The sequence below is a fragment of the Chelmon rostratus genome, chromosome 12, assembly GCF_017976325.1.
Source record: "Chelmon rostratus isolate fCheRos1 chromosome 12, fCheRos1.pri, whole genome shotgun sequence".
NCBI lineage: Eukaryota > Metazoa > Chordata > Actinopteri > Chaetodontiformes > Chaetodontidae > Chelmon > Chelmon rostratus.
Window position 1 is genome coordinate 4,955,247 of NC_055669.1, and position 13,731 is coordinate 4,968,977.

Below are 13,731 nucleotides of genomic sequence, written 5' to 3' on the forward strand. Positions count from 1 at the left end.
CTAAAAGGCCTGTGATGTGTCAGTTTGTGCAGCTTGTGGATTAATAAGGGGAGGAACGATTTACTTTCACAACAAAACTTTACTGTATTTTCACAATGCAAATGAACACTGGCTAGCTTTGTTTGGATACTACTGGTAATGGAGAGTTTAAAGCAGTTTTGATTTGATCTATTGGCCTGAAACCACAAGACTCACCCTCTGTACTCAATATACTTGTAGATACAGCCAGCTATCACCATGGCAACCAGAGCGTAGTACCAGGAGGAGATGAACATGAGTGAGAGGCATAGACTCATCCCTAAGAAGGACAGGGTCCTACAGGACACACATACAATTCACATTATTATAAATTTTAGAACAAGTGGTTTTCATTAAAGCTTTGAAACTCGTACAGATTTGCTTTTGTTGCCGAGGTTAGTTAGAAGCTGCTCTTACCAGTGATAGAACTTGAAACGGGGTCTCCAGTTGGGGGTACGGAGCAAAGTCTGAACAGCACAGGCCAGGTTAACAAACAGGTAGCACATGAGGAAAAACCTGAGCAGACAGAAAAGATCAGTGAAGAGAGAAAGACATGCAGTTAAATGCATATCAGAGCCGTAACACAGACTGAAAGCAAGTGGGATAAACCGGATCTGTTAGTTTCTGCAGGGTTAAACTGTGTACATGGAGAGGATGGGGGCCACGGCATCGAGGGAGGCGATGAGGATTCCTATCTCACAGATCCCTACTGTCAGCAGCAGAGCCCAGGTGGGCTCACCATTGGCCTTCCCATGACCAAAGACCTGAGAAAGACAGAAGGGCCTGATTCAGTGCTAATACAGACATATCGAATTATCAAGGCCAAACAATCTGCATGAGACAGTTTCATATTTTTCATTTGACATTATATGTGCAGCATTATATAAACGTGTCATTGCTTTGGCACTCATTGTTTGGTGGCTTTTTGGTGTAAATCTTGCTTTACTGTTCATATTTAGAATAAACATACCCTATATGTGGCAATTTCATTTATTTCAGTCATGTATCAAACAAAAACACAGCCACGTGAAGACATCATATGAGCGCGAGGGAACTGTGATGAAACAGTGAGAAAATATGAACAGCAGCTGTCAGCGATGTGTCATCAGAGCAGTGATGTGTGAGTAAAATAAAGAGGGAATGGTTGCAGATGCCAAAAATGTCTTTCTGAAGCAAAGTGGTCCATGACTAATATGAGAGGTGGTCATGTGACAGTCACAGAGATATTAGAGGAGATATTACAGGCAAGTGTGAGACTGTCAGACCTGCATAAAGACACTGACAGGTTGGTAAAATCAACCCTCCAGCACAGATAATAAAGGTAAGCAAACCTTGGAGTGTGTCATTGCTGCTAGTGCCTGAGCCTCATGTTGAGCAAAGACTTTATTAAACTAGACTGACCCAGTAAAGTCCTGTGCTAATTTAACCCTGTGATACACACAGTGGCATGAGGCAAGTGAAGAAACTGAAAAGACCCATTCAAGACAAAATAACACACTCATTGTGTGTCCGTGTAACACTGACCTGCAAGAACGGGATGATGCCATCCCTGGCGATGGCCTGCAACAGCCGGGGGGCGCCAGTGAGGCTCTGGAGCCCCGCCCCGCAGCAGGAGAAAAACGAGCCAATCACAATCACCCAGGGTGACGGCCAGGCCAGAATACCAATCACCGGGTTCTTCTTTACAGAGTAGCCAAACCTGAAAGACCCACAAACATGTATACAGTGTACTCCATGTGCTGGCTCAAGTAACTGACGATACAGTGGCTGAATATGTGTTTTTCATTTTCTCTCAGAATTATCCAGTAATTCTTCTTCTTCCGGTCACTTCACTAGACATTGATTTCAAACACTAATGATTCTGTCTCTGAAAACAACTTTTTTTAAAAAGCTTTTGATGATCTATGATAAGCTCTGTAATACCAGCCTGCCACCATTTATTCCTCTACGAAGCCACAGTGAGGAGGAGGTTCATAATAAATACACTCACTTGTCTCGCAGCACCACTCCTTCAATACAGGCTCCAAACAAGACCACACAGGAGATGTCTGACCGTGAAGTTGAGAAGGAAATGCGTGCACTGTGTGTTTGCTTTGGAGCTGTGTGACATTATTCAACAAAGAGATAAAAACAGAACTGACAAATTCAATCTTGCTGCTCTCCGTGGCTAACTGATACACCTCCCACACATGAATGTGCCTGTGCGTGCATGTTCAGAGAGTGGTTTATTATGCATGTACTCTATGAGCTGCTCACTCTAGAGGATACAGATGAAAGAGGTGGTGAGAATAGCCATTATGGTTCCGATTGGGATGGACCTCTGGGCATCTCTGAGATCACCAGACCTATTTGAACCAGCCATTATGCCTGAAATAAAACATACACACACACACGTACAAACTATGTTAAAAGTATTAAAGGATTAAAAGCAAAATATAATTAATGTAGCAAAAGTACAAGCACTCATTATGCAGGACAGCTCTTTTCAGAGTGTTTTGATGAATGATGATGATGAAGTCTAGCAATCAGATACATGTATTGGAGTAAAAAGTAAAAATATTTCTCTCAAAAATGTTGTATAGTAGACTGAAATGGACTCATGTTAAGTACATGTGCCTGAAAGCTGTATTTAAGTGCAGAACTGAAGTAAACATACTTACTTTCGCCCACAGGTTAGAGTAATTTAGAGGGTCATTAACATCTCCAACATATGAATGTTTGTTCGGTATTTGACGATCATCTACCTGTGACTGAGGGGAAGTATATTCCCACCAGCAGAGTGAAGTAGGTGGTGAGGTCATTGATGACGTAGGGCCTCAGCTTGTCTGTAGGCGTGTCCTGGACCTGGACTGAATTCTGGCTTTTCTTCTCTATGAACGTACCAGCTGGGCCGTAGTTGCCCCACAGGTTGTCTAAGAGAAAGACAGACAGAGAACAGCATCATCAGCTGAATGAGCATCAGGATTCATTCTGTGGGGCAATGAATACCACGTGGACCAAGCTGGTCATTCGGCCTGAGGGTGGCACACGATGGAATATGCCAGGGGAAAGCTCAGAATCCTTCCCGTCCTCTTCCTCACCTTTGATAACGCCGCTCAGGAGCCCGGGTATGGCCTGCGTCTCTGTCAGGTTGTTCAAGGTGAAGTATTCGTCACAGGTTGCGTTGGGATATTCACTGCTGCAGAAGATGCTCCACAGCTCGGTGGTCACTGTGTTGTTTTTCACGACCTGCATCTTTGCGCATGTTTCAAACTGTTTATTCATCAGAGATCGGTTTCCCAACAGACAGACACTGCAGAGGGGAGAGCAACATGTTGTGCAGTTAGATGGGTGCTACCTGATGTGGTAGATGGAGAACTTGGAAACACTTCAGAGCAACTGAATGGTATGAATGAATGAAAGAGGAATTTTGCAGAAATACGGTAGCTTCAATACAACACAGCCAGCACAACCATCGCTGCTCTGTAGTTAGTGTTACACCCATTATGAACTAATGCGTCACAGCCATAATAACATAACAAGCCATGACTACAGCCCCAATCACAGCCACAGGGAGAACCAAAGCTCTGTCCCCCCGTGGCTCCTGTCACAGAATGTCACTAATGTGCTTTTGTAAATACACTGCAAACAGGGGGAGCTCATACTGTAGCTAATTTAGCATACCTCTAATTGGGCCAATTTCCAAAAAATTGTAAACAAATATAGGCCGATAAAAACAGGGCTCAAGTTGCAGCCCGCAGTGTAGCTGACTGAATCCATGGCAAGATTGTTTTATCCCTCAGTGGAAAGATTTCTCCTCATCTGCCCTTTTTGATCAATATCAGGCACGGCAGGAGTTCAGTTTTGCATTTTGTTGCTGCTTCAGGCTTGAAAACATGCAGATGCTCAATGAGAAATAGCTGTTTTGCTGTTTGTGACTCACCTGAACTCCGGCGGTTCGATGAGCGTCTTGATGACTCCTGCATAAGTGGCCATGATTGAGAGAACCACACAGGCCAGAAACACCAGAGCCAGTTTGTTCACGTACCTGCAGCGAGAAGGGGAGTGAATGTGGGTCTCTGTCTGGGTGGGTGTGTGCGCGCACGTGTGTGTGGATACTTACTTCACCCCCACAAACACTACCAGCGCCATCAGGAGCAGGCAGCATGTGCCGTAGACGCGCATGTCATTGAGCATCGCCGCACCTTCGCCTTCTTTAAACAGCGTCGCTGTTGGAACAATGTACGTCTGGCAGCAGGGAGACAGCGAGCAGACAGTCATTGTGTCATTGCTAGACAGCAGAACTGATGGATTGTACCTGACTTCCTGTTTGTCTGAGTGGTAACATACCAGTAGAATCTCTATGGTGCCCAGTATGTACAAGGATCCAGCAAACGTGGTTCCGAGGTAGAAGCACAGACCCACTGCTCCTCCAAACTCTGGACCCAGTGATCTGGAGATCATGTAGTACGAGCCTCCGGCTTTTTGGAAATGAAATCCTGGTTAGACTACAACCAAGTATATCTACAGCTGCGGTTGGAAGCCGCTGCATTTAAATATTCGGAAGAAGAATTGGCTTTATCAGCCAAGTATGTGTGCACAGGCGAGGAAGCTGATTCCAGTTTAAACATTTCACTCTGTGTGCTTGCGTAGGAAAAAGGACATACAGCTCAGTGAGGACAAAAAAGACAAAGCAGAGGTAGTGCAAGTAGTAGTGCAAAAAACCCAACCAAAAAACCTGATATATACTCCAAAAGATGAGGCAATAAAAAATATATACAATGAAATTGAAAAAATATTGTGAGTGACAGAAAAACAAATGAATACAACATTCATAATGTACCTGGGACGACTCCATTGGTTGCTATGGCGCTCATTGATATGGCTGTGAGCAGGGTCTGTGTGGAGAGGAAGAGGACAGATGTTAGGTTCTGGATGGGAGAAGTGTAACTGAAAACTGGATTATAATCCAATCCAATTTTCCAAACCCCTTTTATTATTATTATTTAACAAACAAGGCCAAAGTTGTTGTTTTTTTTAAATGTTAAACCATTAACAAGTTAAAAGGGAAGAGGCAGCACGTCCTACAGAGTAAGAAAAACAGAAAGTTATTATCAGTCACAAGCTTTCTGCCACCATCAGTCATTCCCGTGCACATCTACAAAGTCCTCTGTTAACAGTCCGTGGCTTTATTAGTAGTTACATCAGCTCCGAGTCGCAGTCACCAATATAAGACCCCAAATCCTCTCGGCATCAGTCCTTTAACTGTCAGAGATCACGCTCTGAAAAATCACTGGTTGGATTTCTCTCTCCAAGTCAACAGTAAACAGACAGGTCTGCTTTAAGGATAAACGAGACAAAGCTTAATGATATCTAAAAAACAGTCTTAAAGAAGATGAACAAGGGGTAGAGGAGAGACAACCAAACTTTTTGAATGTCAAATGTTGCCACACACTGCAAAAAGTGCAAAAAGATATATGTTTTCCACTTGTTTCAAGCTTTTTGTCTGTTATTCCTGGTTCTGAGTAACTTAACACGTAAAACTAGAATTTCAGAATTATACAGCTGTTTGATGAACACTGACAAGTACAAAACTGCTCTGTTAAAGCCAGAATTTTTTTTTTGTATCCAGGCGAATGTACTTGTTTTTAGCCTGTCTGCATTACTTTTAAGATAACTGTGGGTTCTTTGAGACTAGATATTTTTACTCGTGGAAATTTTCCTGTTCTGTTGGCAGATTATTTTGCACATTTTGAGTAATATTTTCCCCATTTTATTTTTTCTTGTTTCCCAGAGCTGAGTTTTTTTGCAGTTTAAGAATAAATAGGCTCAAAGAATAAGTTTGCATGACTACACATCTCCCCAGACATTAGGTGCCATCATAAGATGCCAGTGGGTATTTGACTGTTATTGATACCCAGTGCTGTGAACACATCATCTCAAGCCTCTGTCATCTCTTCGCCTGACTGGGTGGGTATACTGTACATTGGAGGAGGGTGTTGTGTGCAGATTATCACACATCACATCACATGAGTGCTGAGCAATAAAGTTCAATCTTTACAAACAGTTAGCTCTCTGTTTGGCCATGTGGAGCCACTGACGTACGAGCCGCGGTTGTAAATCACATTCATTTTCTGCTTGTTTTGGGGACTCTCCTCTGAGGTCAGGCATGGAGATTAATGCTGTCATTAATCAGCACCATCAACTGAGAGGAGGGAGTATTGATCGGCCTCCTAGTTTGACTGCCATGCTGTAAGACATGGTTCCTTTCAGGCATTTATAGAACGCTAGAGAAGGGCCAGGAGGGACTCTGTTTGTCTTTCTTTCATTTACAGTATCATTGGTGCCATTCATCACATTCTCATGATAAACGCGGTGAAACGTCCTGTTTGCAACCACATTTATTCATCCATTTACATCACTTTTTTTTGAGAGTAGCATAAATGGACACAGCCCTGTGTTGTAGAATGACAAATGATCCTCGTGCCTCATTTATTGTGAGCAGGAAGTGAACATGTTTATGCGTTGGATCCATGAAGGACTCACACAGATGCAGCACATGGAGACGATGGCGAAGGATCCCAGGATTCCTGCGGTGCCGACGATCCAGGTGAGACGCAGAAAGAGGATCACACCCAGGATGTTCTGCATGCAGGGCAGGTAAACTCCGATGAAGGTTCCCATCTGGGGGACCTGGGGATGGATAAACATACACATGCAGTCAGGTGAGAATCAACATTTTGGATGGAGGAGAGGAGATCAACCATCTGATACATTGCATCTGTGATTATCCTGTTATGATCTGTAAGAAGCGTCAAACCTATACTATGATGTGTTTCTGATAGTGATGCAAAGTATGGATGGAGGAGGGATGATTTGCAGGATTTTTCAGTTAGCACAAAGTGGGAAGCAGACCACCAGGACATCAAAAATACAGCCTTAAAAAAAAACGTGACCTCTTAATAAGTAATTGTTCTGTCTTCACATGTGCTTATCATATTTAATATTTTAAAACTAGTCAATAACACTAAATATTGCAATAGGTGTAGACCTAGTCTTACATCTAGTCCTCCTCCCTCGTTGACAAATCCCATGAATATTCAAACATTGCATTTTAAGTTAGTTAAACTGCTGGACACAGCATGTCTCCTGATTTACTGAACAGTCCATTCTCAGTGTACGTATCCCACACTCCCACAAACTCTGGAGAGCCATGTTTCCACCGCAGGAACTCTCCTCGGGGCCTGGGAACCTGTGGATGAACTGTGCTTCCATCACAGGGACCAGGGTCTAAATGAAGTTCCGGGCACATTATTTTACCCCCCAAAAAGTCCCTGCTCGGGGGTGAGTACTTTCCAAAAGTGCAGGAACTTTGGGGGTGGGGCTTGCCGTACTGAACATTTTGGATTGGCTGACACTCGCAGCATTTTATGTCAGCCACCGTTTTTAAAAAGCTGCAAGCTATTTAGTTTTTTTGTTTATTGTGCTTCAACACATCAACATGAACATCAACATAGAGAGAAAGCATTTGACAGATGGACTGACGATGACCTTGTTGAATAGTCATACGCAAAAATGACGCGTACAGTGTCACTTTGTTCGTACGTCAGCGGACTAATTTGCCTAATCTCTCGGTGGAAAGGCAGACAACAATGGACTGAAGGAACCTTTTAGTTCCTGGGACTTTCACTTTGGGGGGGAAACACGGCTTAAGAAGCTGCATACTGGACCACGACTGGCTCCAGGCCAGTTGTGATGTTACCAAATGAGCTCATATGTACACATGTTAAGGTGAGATTTAAGGTGATTTAAGCTTTCCTGCTCCTGTGGATGAATGAGGAAAACAGCCCTCTAGCATCAAACTGCATGTGCATCATTCTGCAGAGTGAAGCTCAGACATCCAGGTGAAGGAACAATAAGTTTAACACACTGACTGGTGGAGGGGGAATGTTATAGACTTTAGCACAACACAGCTGCTAGCTTGTTATATATGGGCCTACTGTACCCTAAAAATGATTCAGTTAGTTTTTCAGTTGTAACGGATGCACATAAAAAAAGTCCAAATAGAAAGATATTTTTGAGATACAGGATTTTCCCACAATATTACGAACAATAATGCTCTATTTCTCTTCATGTTGAATCTCAAACATTCACACTGAGTATCTTTAAAATATTAAAATAATAATAAATATTAAAAAATAAATCAAAGTACACCAAAACATCAAATGCTTAATACTGTCTGCGATCCATACCACAGCTTTGATGTAAAGCAACAATATTGTGCTCCAGCTCTTGCAGTCTCACTGATATCGTCCCTGTCTTCTATAACATTTACAGTGTGCATCACAAACAACTACACATGTACCTCTATTACTACCGCCCCCCAAAGCCAAGTGTACGTACCATTTTTCGAGTTACACACACTTTGTCCTGTGCTTTCTCCACTGCGCTCAGCTGTCTGTCTAAATACTGTGAAGTGCCTGATGTTGATTTCCAGATCTCCCACATCTTCTCTCTGGTGCTGCTCTGGCTTTCTCTCGATCTCTCTGCGTAATCTGCCTTGTTCGTTTGAGTCTCAAGCTTTCAATCTCCTTTGGAGCACTCTTGAAGAAAAAGCCCAACTATCATGCGGGGGGCGGGTTTCAGTGAAGCATCATCAATGCCTCCACACAAAGCTATAGTCCAGGGTCCCGCTGGGTGTTCACCCAAAGGCTCTGGATGTTCAGCGTCAGCAACACTACCAAGGAGGCAACTATTGTTCTAAGTGGAGCATGTTCTCAGTGATTTCACATGATTCGACTTAACCAGATCCCTCCTGTCTGCAGCATGTACATGAATGGCTATAGAGAGAAATGAGGTTCTGTCCTCAGACTACATTTTATATTTAAATTAACCCCCTTTAGCCATACCTACAAACAAAAAATGCATGATTTGATATTTCCCCATCAGAAATTTACTCCTAGCAGTGTGGAGAGGATGAAAAGATGCAAGTAATTCACGTTCCAGCTGCTCAACTTTTGTAAATCCACAAATCCCCCCCATCTAAAACTATTGGCACTTTATGCCATTGGAAGTATAATGTATTTTAAAGCACACGACCAACAACTTAGCACTTGCCAGATTTGGTGGACTACAGTCCTCTACTGTCCTTTATCCTACTTTGCGGTCCACGCTCCTTTTTTCTTTTTTCTGGGCAGGGCAGTTTTGACTGGTTTCATGAGTCTTCTATCTGCTTGTTTTCTGGGTCTAAGATACAGTAGCAGCACTATGAATCTAGCCGTTTAGTGCTTGTTGGTCAGTACACAGGCAGCTTCAGTCTAGATCAACACAATTCGTAAAAGAATTGCTGGACATCTTGTTAACGTTTATTTGCCTTCTTAATGTATCTGAAAATTGATGCTCTCATCTATCTGTTTCATATAAAGCTACAAGCAAAGGTAGCAAAATCCTTTAAACAAATAAGATAAAACATGTTCATTTGTGAGTTTTAGCTTCTGGTGTAAAGACTATTTCCAGTTTTTATTTTATGCTAAGCTAAGCGGCTGCAGGCTGTAGCTTCATATTTAAGAGATTCAAGATTTCTTTATTGTCATTGAGCATGACATGTCAATGAAATTTGCATTGCCAATATGAGAGCGGTGCCAATCCTCATCCAATTTTCTAGAAGAAAGTGAATATAAGTATTATCCAACATGTGAAAGTACACTACACTCTATCTTTGTGCCAGCTGGCCTAAAATGGAGTATCTCCACCTCCACCTGGCACTCCAACACAACCTCCCACACCATAGACATAGTTGTCTATTCTGTGAGGGCTGAGGGGAAGCCTATTGGCTGGGCTGAACTGCTGTTAGCCAACCAGCAGTCAGGCGACAGGTGGAGGAGAGGTTCTGCCACACACACACCCGGTGAATTCCCTGCTGCGCTTTGTATTTGAGTGGAGGAAAAGTGTCCTTTCTGATCACGACCTTAACACAAATGTCACTAGTTAAGTGTTTATGATATCAGGGCTTGTTCCCACGCTTAGCAGCTGATTCACACCACACACCAGGCCGACTGACTTTGCTCAAACGCTGATACCAAATACACTTATCAAGGTGCTATCGGACAAACAAGATAAGGCTCTGACCCCCAAATTGCCTCCAATGCTGTGCATCATTGTGTGAGTGTGTGAAAGCCCAGCAATCATATGAATGTGTGTAAAAGGGTGAATGACAGTTCAACGTTCCACTCTAGAAAATGTACTAGTGATTGACATTCAGAGGTTTCTCTCAGATGGAAGTACTGAGCTAAATAAGCAGTTTGTACATTTCCTTCTAGAGCTGAAACACTAAGCAAAAATGCCAACGCTTCAGTGGTTGTTGCTTCTAAAATGTGAACATTTGATTGCAGCATATGGAATATCTTTGAGGTTTGGACTGCTGGTTGGCAATTGAAAAGCCACCTTGGGAAAACTGTGATTAATCGCAAAAGTCAGCAAACTAATCGATCATGAAAGAAGGTGCGCTGTGCAGTTTGCAAGCTCTGATCGATGCTGTCGAATAACTTCCATCCACGTTTATCCAAAGCATTTTTTAAAAATGACGTAAGTAAGTAAATATATCCTTCAGATCTTGTTATTTGCTTTATACCTACAGTTCAGTCAGAAGATACAGCTTTGAGACAGTGATCCTTATTGTTTTGGCTCTGTGCTTGAGCATATTGCATGTGCACTGAAGCAACTTAAAGTGTTAAATTTCAGTTTCAAGGATGTTTGAATGTTGACTTTAAGTGCGATCTCATCCATACGTGGAACTAATGTAACTTATCTAATTATGCGCTGTCCTGTAAAGCTGTGGGTTTTTGCATAAAACAGGGCTTCACATCCTACACTGCTGACTCATGTGAATGTAAACAAAGCCAGCATTAATATGAGGTGCTACAGAGCCAAACACACACACATAAACATGCAATGTTTTCTCATTCCGCCGTCTACCATGATGCTTGATGCAATGCAGGGTTTTTTTTTCAATTATCACAGAGAAGCAACTGTGCAAAGAAAAAAAGAAAAAAGTCTTTTGCCATAATTTCCACTAGTTTCTAAGATCTGTTGTGTGTTTGCAATACAGCACTGACGTAGTTACAGTCTCCAAAACCCAAATCTGAACCATAAAGATTACCCCGTAAGATATCCTCCAGCCCCTTGTGCTAGCTCTTAGCTTACTGTATGTTTTTTGTGCTACAGGCAATAAAACTTGAAAATCTATGAGTTGGCTCACAATGAAGTCCATTCTTTACACGGGATTGTGAGCCGCTTTATCTCCTTGTGACATCTTCCCAAAGATCAAACAAGCACTTAAATATTCCACTGCCAATGCAGGACTTCATTGTCTGTGCTGACGTGGCCGTGCAGATAGCAAGAACCCTGCCAGAATTGGTTCCTGCAGGAGGCAAGTCGGCTCCTTAAAAATCAAAAGTGACAGCTCCTTACAACGACAGTGACCCTCCTGACCCCGTCCTCGTTCTCGGCCTCCTCGTGCTCGCGAACGCCCTGGGTCAGGTTGGTGTAGTTAGCCAGCTTGTTGAGAAGAGATGACACCATGGGGTGACTGTCCATTTCCTCCTGCAGAGAGACGGAGAGAAATGAAATGAAGCACACGCTCTGTGTTCTGTCAGCACCGTAAGAACTGCCGTGCGAGCAGGTGCCTGTAGGCATTTTAATGCTGACTAATGCTCCTTACACTGCCAGTATTTTTAGAATTGATTTTAAGAACTTATTGATTACTTGTGATGCTCTTCATGGCTTTTACTTCTTAGTGCACTTGATGATCTTCTGATTATGATGCACTTCTGATCATATCCCTGTGTCTTTAGCTGTCATGTCAGCAATTTCATAAATGTTATATGATACAACAGGAAATCTTCCTGTGTGCAGAATGAATGTGCTTTAAACATAGCAGCTTAGTGGACAATGCAGATTTGAACACAACAATCATTTAAACTGTGTATATATGGAGTCTTACCTCAAACAGGGCCATGTTCTTGCCTTCATAATAGTGTTCTCCGTCATCGTCTGAGTTGATGAATGGACTGGACTCTCTCTGACTGTCATCTCCTAGCGGGATGCACAGGAAAAACACCCATAGTGTCAGACGCACACAACTGATAGAGCAGAGAGAGAACAGAGGCAGCAGGTGCACCAGGTACCGGTCCTGTCTGGTATCTGCAACCGCTCTGCTGCTGGACTGTAGTGGTAGTCCTAGTAGTGTTGTTACAGTGGTAGTGGACATAATGGTGTAATAATATCACTGATGATGATTTGTGTCTTTGTTAGCCGATTAGCTGAATGAACTAACTAGTAGTGCGCTCTCAGACGAGCAAACAGAGCCGACGGTTCTCTAGAAAAATAAACAACACAGCTTTTGGCTGGTTCAGAAAGGCAGACAGAGCGACGAGTCTTAAGTGAAACAATCTGGTTTCAGCTGATCATACCACATCAGTTTCAGAGCTAAGCAAAGCTAGCTAGTTGGCAGTTAACAATGCAGTTAGTTGATATTTGAAATGACTGACAAAATAGCTTGATGAAAAGTTAATTAGAGATAATTAGAAACTCCCTGTTAAAAGTTTAAACACACATTACATGTACAAACCAAAGCAAACCAAATTTGGTCCTTCACATACCAAGAGCTGTGAGGCAGCACTTCCTGTGAGGCTAACGTAACGTTAGCTTAATGCTAAAACTGCTAAAAAGGCCAAAGTGTCCGTTAGCTTTTGTTAGACGTGATCTAAATTTGTGACTGTACATAATAGAAATCCAATGCCACTTTTTAGCTGACAAATATACATTTTGAGGAATGTTAGAACAAAGTGTTATCTGTCATATTTAGCCTAACATTAGCCATATTTTTGACATGCTGCTGTGTGGAAGCATACTGATGGAGAACTCCACTAAATCTATAAAAAAAAAAAAAGAAATAGCATTATTGTAAGAGATAACAGCATATTAGCGATATTTCGGTTCATCCTCACAGAATATTAAGAAATGTATGTACCAGCGACTCAATTCATCTGGGTTTTGTCAAAAGATGCCATTAAGACGCTGTTAGTGATCTGCTTTAGGATGCTTCTGCATGAGGTTTGGGACCAGCGAGACATCCAACACATGGCTGCACCTGTATGCCCGAGTGACTGTGTAGATTTACAGCGCACTATACTCAAAACCGCTTTTTCTATCCCTTTCTCAAAAACTTTGTGATATTTGGTCCAGTAGTGTTTTTACGGAGAATCCCGGGTCAAAGGTTTTAGTTTTGGCAGACAAATTAAGGCTCTGCCTACAGTTTAGCCTTTTGCCTGAAAAGACAAAGCAGCATAGAGTAACATTAAGATATGCTTTTCATGCTGCTTCTCAGTTTGGTTTCTCTTGCCCCTGGTTGTCATGCAGTGGTCTCAGTTTATTAGGTTTGGTATGTTATCACACTAGATCACACTGTTGTCTTTATTGCCTTGAAGAACCCAAGACCTAACAGTGATTCAGAGATCACTGGAGAGCAGTTAATAAGAAGAACAGTGTACTGTGGATGCACATGACATGGTGAGGATTATAGCGATAATCTAGCATGCAAGAATGAGCTGGGAAGATTGTTTGAGTATGACGGCTGGTTTTTCTTACGTTCATACCCACAGTGGGCTCTGAGCCAGAACCTCAGTCCTTTAAACAAACTGAAAGGATCTTTCAGGGAACTCTAAAACCCCAGTG

General features: G+C 42.5%; 2 protein-coding genes across 3 annotated transcripts in view; one reads left to right on the forward strand and one right to left on the reverse strand.

Moving 5' to 3' along the window:
* LOC121614543 (solute carrier family 12 member 7-like) overlaps nucleotides 1–12,094 on the reverse strand; it is a 39,876-nt gene extending 27,782 nt beyond the window's left edge. For both annotated transcript variants that reach the window (XM_041948470.1, XM_041948469.1), the window contains exons 1-15: nucleotides 11,999–12,094; nucleotides 11,467–11,598; nucleotides 6,544–6,690; nucleotides 4,841–4,895; nucleotides 4,348–4,478; nucleotides 4,121–4,245; nucleotides 3,941–4,045; nucleotides 3,099–3,310; nucleotides 2,763–2,930; nucleotides 2,287–2,385; nucleotides 2,009–2,066; nucleotides 1,543–1,717; nucleotides 664–782; nucleotides 436–534; nucleotides 196–315 (exon numbers count right to left, since the gene is read on the reverse strand). In XM_041948470.1, coding sequence (XP_041804404.1) covers nucleotides 196–315; nucleotides 436–534; nucleotides 664–782; nucleotides 1,543–1,717; nucleotides 2,009–2,066; nucleotides 2,287–2,385; nucleotides 2,763–2,930; nucleotides 3,099–3,310; nucleotides 3,941–4,045; nucleotides 4,121–4,245; nucleotides 4,348–4,478; nucleotides 4,841–4,895; nucleotides 6,544–6,690; nucleotides 11,467–11,598; nucleotides 11,999–12,013 — 1,760 coding nt within the window. In that variant the 5' untranslated portion in view covers nucleotides 12,014–12,094. The remainder of the gene's footprint in view (nucleotides 1–195; nucleotides 316–435; nucleotides 535–663; nucleotides 783–1,542; nucleotides 1,718–2,008; nucleotides 2,067–2,286; nucleotides 2,386–2,762; nucleotides 2,931–3,098; nucleotides 3,311–3,940; nucleotides 4,046–4,120; nucleotides 4,246–4,347; nucleotides 4,479–4,840; nucleotides 4,896–6,543; nucleotides 6,691–11,466; nucleotides 11,599–11,998) is intronic.
* Nucleotides 12,095–13,095: 1,001 nt separating this feature from the next.
* Nucleotides 13,096–13,731, forward strand: part of LOC121614813 (5'-3' exoribonuclease 1-like) — a 9,839-nt gene continuing 9,203 nt past the window's right edge. Inside the window, exon 1 of the mRNA XM_041948899.1 lies at nucleotides 13,096–13,149. Coding sequence (XP_041804833.1) covers nucleotides 13,096–13,149 — 54 coding nt within the window. The remainder of the gene's footprint in view (nucleotides 13,150–13,731) is intronic.